This window comes from Brachyistius frenatus, unplaced genomic scaffold, assembly GCF_029030835.1.
Source record: "Brachyistius frenatus isolate BFR_SWC_R1_liver_20210118 unplaced genomic scaffold, ASM2903083v1 Contig_418, whole genome shotgun sequence".
Lineage (NCBI taxonomy): Eukaryota > Metazoa > Chordata > Actinopteri > Embiotocidae > Brachyistius > Brachyistius frenatus.
In genome coordinates this window covers 96,641-102,146 of record NW_027211017.1, presented here as the reverse complement: position 1 = coordinate 102,146, position 5,506 = coordinate 96,641, and the positions used below count along the sequence as shown (strand labels likewise).

Below are 5,506 nucleotides of genomic sequence, written 5' to 3'. Positions count from 1 at the left end.
ATTGGTGATAGAGCCCCCCCCCCCCCCCTCCAACCTCTACTGGCTCTGACAGAATTAGATCGTGGGGGGGGGGGGGGACTGACGACTGACGACTGACGGACGACGGGGAAGGGAGGGTACGAGAGACCCGGGAGCTTCGAGGTAATTTTATCCCACCGGCCGACGTCGCTGCTGAGAATCACGTGATCGTGCGAGGTGGTGAAGAGATGTTCACACTTTAAAAGACCCCCCACCCCCACCCCCACCCCACCCCCCCAAAAAGAAGTTACCATTGCTATCTGAAGCGTTCAGAAAATCTTTCCGTTTATTTTGTTAGTTTCAAATCTGCTCGGTGCAAAAGTCTGAATCTGAATTAGGTGCCGGCACATTCACGCCATGTTTGTTGCGCCTCGGGGAGTTATTCTTAGAGCGGCTCGCTGCTGCTGCTGCTATTCTGCTTCGCCTTTTTAGGCCAGAGGCGTGACCCCACCGCCCCCCCCCCCGTCCTCCCCCTCCCCCCACGTCAACTAATCCCCCTTCCCCGAGACCTCCACTGCTTCAGTGCAGAGTTGTCATCAAGTGGAGAGAGAGAGAGAGAGAGAGAGAGAGAGAGAGAGAGGACACCAAAATAATCGACCAAGTGTCAGTCGACCGAGTTTTTGGGTAATTTCGGCCTTTTTAAACTCTCAACACTCGACTCTATTCGAGTGAACATACGAGACCATCGAATGCACTCTTTAGCAGAGTGAAAGGAACTCTTTTTCCAGGAGTTCAAACATGAATCCCGATGAGGAGTAAAATTCAACTGACTCAAATGTTCAAATCTGAAACTGAATTTCAAGGAGAAATTTTCTTTAGGAATCTTTCCTTCTTTCTTTTGCTCTTTTTTTTTTTTTTTTTTTTACTCCATTCGTCCCTATCAGTGCTGAATCATCAAAAATGTGACCAACTTTTTAAAAAAGAACAACTTATCAAACACAAGGTGGCGCCAAAACTGAAGCTTTATTCTTTAGATATTTACTTCCTCTTTTTTTTTTTTTTTATAAAAATCCACCATTTCAATCAGTTTAATCAAATCCATTTATTTGAAGTGTGAAATCACCAGGTGACACGGTCCAAAAGATACTTCACAATCACAAAAAATACATTTAGGTTTATCAAAGATTACATTTACAATCAACTGACACAATTTTATAGCTTTTGCGATTTACTCTTTACAAATAATGTCATCTTAGCAATAAAAAGCTTAATAATTGGGCGGAGCTGTTTCGTTTTTATTTAAAACTTCGTGAGATCGAATCACACACTGATCTGCGAATCCAGACGCACGTTTAAACATTCACAAAAGCAGAATTACTTCAGTTGTCTGATAACCACAGCTTCAATTTCTCATTCAACAACTCCACATTTTCAAGTCTATCTTAAAACAATACTGACAGACCCATTGGTAGTGACAGGGTTAATGGCTTCACTAAATACTGACGCCTTCTTCCAGAAATTTCACTGTACAGGATAAAATATACTGTTGAATTATTGAAATATAAAGCGTGTATATATTCTATTACCTTTGAGTACATTCACTCGTCTGAACTGCTAAAATCTAATTTTACCTTCAGCTGAACTTAAATCAAAATCTCTTTAGGAACCCAGAAAATATAAGTATGTCTGCTTTGTTTTAAGATGACAAAAAAATAAGATGACACCCTTTTGTTTGCGATTTAACTTTCAGCTCCTTGCATGAAGCCCACATTACCCACAATAATCACCCCTTTACTGTACTCCAGATATAATATCAACGATCACAGGAATTCAGCCCCCCCAAAAAAACACCCGTTTTAACCTTCGAAACTTGAATACAGAGAGCACAATAATAAACCCCTTCTGTTATTCATTAAGCTTCCGCAACGCGTGATTTGTAGCCTGTTTTCTTTGTAGCTTCAGAGATTTTTTTTTTCATGCGTGTTAGTGATTCAGTTATTTTTTCAGGAATTTCCAAACGAGTACCGCCATCGTTAAGCCAAAAACCACGATAGTAAAACTCACAATAAACCTCCGATTGTTCCTACAACCTGAAATGAAAGACAAACAAACACACAGCAGTGAGTCATCTGGTATCGTTTACATCTCCAAAAAAAATGCCAAAAGCGATACGAGAATATCTTTAGAACATCTTTATATTCATATACAGCGACATGGTAAATACAGCTTTGTGATGTGAGCTGTGGAAAGCAACGTAAGCAGCAAAAGTCAATTATTTAAACTGAGAAACAAATGTGTTGAGACCGTAGACTGGATATAAAAGTGTTCGTAGCTTCCGGAGTCTGGAAAAATGAGGCCGATATGCAAGTGCCTTAAGCTGCAATACCACCGAGTGCCACTAGAGGTCGGCTCCAAAAAGCCTCCATAGACTCCCATTCAACTAGTCTCTCAAGTGAATAAAATGTGTCCATCAGTTATCTCGGTGTTGTTAGCTAAAGTCACTCCTTCTTATTAGTTTTCTGGAGGTCCATCTGAAAATAATCCCTCATTCATTAGAAAAGAAGATTCAAAAAGACCTGTTTTTGGGGGCGTGTCTGTTTGATTGACAGGCCTGTGGTGCAGTCAGGTTACAGCTATCGGTGGGCGGGACGTAGTGTTTCCAATTTTTTTGCACTAAAAGATCGTAACTTTGGGGAAAAAAAGCCGCTTGATTTTTGCAAAAGCTAACATGAAACAATTATACTTACAGTTGCTGAACCTTGCCAAGATAGAATCCTGAAAGAAACAAAGATGACGAGTCATAATTTGTAAAGTGAAGTGGACCACAGTGACAATCCCGTAACGATAATACCAAAATATTGGTCAACATGATTGCATATAAAGTCGGTAAAGGACTCTTTACCCGGGAGATGGGAGGTCCAAGAAACATCTGCAACACGGACCACATGGTGTCATTGCGGTCACAGTTGAGGAGTTTGTTTTCAAAAAACAGGCAGTCCAAAGTGAGGCAGACGTCTGGGTTATTCACTTGTCTGCGGCTGTCAGCTAGAACATACTCAGTGTTGAAGGTGTAGTGCATCACCACCAGAACGGCTTGTTTACCAGCTGGAAGCACAGAGACAACACGATAAAGATATTCAGTTTATCATACGTTATTCAGCGTTTGTATCAAATTTAGGAGTGACCATTTTTGGACGAGCTGAAGAGGACCACGAGTTGAATCTTACTCGATCTCAGTGGGAATCTGAGGACATTATGCCCCGCCCACTTTCGGCAGAAACCTGACTGCACCACAGGCCTGTCAATCATACAGACAAGCCACCCCCTCCCTCCCGAAAAACACGTCTTTTTGAAGCCCATTTTCTAATTAAAGACGGATTATTTTCAGATGAATCCTCCAGAAAACTACTAAGAAGGAGGGATTCACTGAATGACACCAAAACGAGTCATGGAAAAAAAATGGACTGATATTGTATTTAATGAGAGAAGTTGAATGAGAATCTATGGAGCCAGAACCTCATGGGAGCCGACCCCCTAGTGGCCCTCGGTGGTATTGCATCTTAAGGCACTTCAGCCTAATTTTTCAGACCCGGAAGCTACGTCCACTTTTATAAGCAGTCTATGACTATGTCTATGTCGGGATTTGTAAACCGATCGGAGCTAAATTGGCCAAACGTTGACCGAAGGCCTTTTTCTTACAAGGAATCTTGTCCATGGCCCCGCCAACGTCCGTTCCAACTCGTGAGGCGACGGGACAGAAAACCAGGACGTAGTCGCAGCTTTCAGGAGAGTCCACCTCGGTGTGGCCGAAGCGTTTGAGCCTCTCCACGAGCCATAGGTGGGCCCCGTTCGTTTTTCCCGACAAGACGACAAAGAACTTTCTCCACTCTGAAAAAGTAAAGAGGAAAGATTGAGTCACAGCGTCACTCAAAATCATCGTGTTTGGAATTTTTGCGTCATTCCAGCGTCTTTAAAATCTTTAAAGACGGCTGACGGCAAAACAAGAAAAATCGGCGTCGGTTAGTGACGGGTGGTCGCCCAACACTTAACCAGGAGTGCTTTTCACCTTTATACCAAATACCAAATTCAGGTGTCTCGCCCGTCTGTCGAGATAATCCCGGTCAGGACAGAAAGTGAATCTGAGTGTGTTGTGCTGATCTCTTACTCCTCGTAGTTGTTTTTTTTTTTTTTTTTAAATCCTCACCTCAACATTAAACCGGGTCAAATTGTCGGTGTGCTGCTAAATCTCCGTGGTTGTTTGTTGTTGCCCCATTCAGCTGCCCGCTGTGGCCCGAAAAACTCGGCTCGTACCGAGAATCAAAAAAGACGCTTAAACGCACCACGGAGCTGAAGGGGAAACGTCTTTTTTTTTTTTTTTTTTTTTTTTTGACATAATGAAAACGCTGTAAGCGACTTTTTGTTTCACAACCAAGTCGTCAAGTCAAAAACGGGTGAGGAAAGGCTTTAAGTGATTGTAGTTACTGAGAGAGCTTCGTCTCTTTAATATTTAAACATTCGATATTCCTTTTATAAAAACAGAAAAGTAGTTTTTCTCACCGGCTGGCTCGTCCGGGGACATGTCTCTGAGGAAGGACAAGGAAACAGAGAAGAGTCAACATGTCTCAACAAAATCAGATAAAGCTAAACAGGACAAGCAGGTGCATTTCAGACTGTATGATCGCTTCTACCGGCCCAGAAGACCACGTCAAAAACAAAATACCTCAGACGCGAGTAACCTGGACCCCGATGCATGGCAGCGATTCCACAGCTGATTGTTTTACGTATGATATGGAGCTGTAATGTCTTACGACAGAACAGGAAATAGCAGCTCCTCCCTCACTTGGTGAAACATTTTCACTTTCGCTTTTGTTACCGCAGAGCAAAAACGGTGCAAAAAGCAAAAGACAACACTGGTATTTAATACTCGGTTTAATCTAAAGTTTCCTCTTTTACAACATCGGATTGCTGCTGTTTACCAAAAAAAAAAGATGCTGTCTGCACACTATCTGCAGCACCAAACAGTACACAGACATTTATTAGGTTAGGTTAGGTTGGTAGTTACTTTATTAATCCCCGAGGGGACTTTTTTTTTTTTCCGCTACAGCAGCATACAGAAGCAATAAGATAATAATAGAATAATAGAAAAGCAATAAAATAGCAGTAAAAAAAAAAAAATTAAATATAAACATAAAATATAAAATGCACAGTATATTATCAGCAAAACCAGAGCTGAAAAGAAGAGTAAATATTAGTTTGAATACTTTTCAATTTATACAGTGAATTTACCAACCGCAGACCAACAGGAACCAAAGACGGATAGGTATTTCCGGCGGGCCGTGAAGGCAGCAGCAGATGCGGGTCTACTGGTTCTCTCCCAGAAAGGAGGGCGTTCCTGAAGAACACGCGAGCCACAGTGTGCTGAATTATGCCGGCCTCTGTACGTACGTGTGCACCGAGTCGTATTTAGATGCCGCTTTAGCGTGTCGTGGGGGGGTGGGGGGTGGAGGGAGGGGGCGGGGGCCTTCCTGAATGTCAGCTTTCCCTGGCG

At 42.5% G+C, this 5,506-nt stretch overlaps 1 protein-coding gene across 4 annotated transcripts; it reads right to left on the bottom strand.

Annotated features, from left to right (window-relative positions):
- Window positions 1–1,041: 1,041 nt before the first annotated feature.
- Window positions 1,042–5,440, bottom strand: LOC138636945 (uncharacterized). Of its 4 annotated transcripts, none has more exons than XM_069725336.1 (6): window positions 5,220–5,440; window positions 4,516–4,541; window positions 3,658–3,846; window positions 2,861–3,063; window positions 2,706–2,733; window positions 1,042–2,048 (listed from the first exon to the last, which is right to left on the bottom strand). In XM_069725336.1, exons 2-6 carry the CDS (start codon window positions 4,535–4,537, stop codon window positions 1,954–1,956), a joined length of 537 nt encoding a protein of 178 aa, XP_069581437.1. In that variant the 5' UTR covers window positions 4,538–4,541; window positions 5,220–5,440; the 3' UTR covers window positions 1,042–1,953. The 4 variants fall into 4 exon arrangements, with proteins under 4 accessions (XP_069581437.1, XP_069581436.1, XP_069581435.1 ...); XM_069725335.1 differs by having other exon boundaries at window positions 5,245–5,440; XM_069725334.1 differs by having other exon boundaries at window positions 5,249–5,440.
- Between the last annotated feature and the right edge of the window lie 66 nt (window positions 5,441–5,506).

Excerpts from the sequence above, each read along its gene's own strand:
- LOC138636945 (XM_069725333.1), bottom strand. The coding sequence starts at position 4,710 with ATGCATCGGGGTCCAGGTTACTCGCGTCTGAG. Across the intron at positions 3,847-4,515 it reads GTCCCCGGACGAGCCAGCCG|AGTGGAGAAAGTTCTTTGTC; the intron begins GTGAGAAAAACT and ends TTACTTTTTCAG. Across the intron at positions 3,064-3,657 it reads GGCCATGGACAAGATTCCTT|CTGGTAAACAAGCCGTTCTG; the intron begins GTAAGAAAAAGG and ends CTGTGCTTCCAG.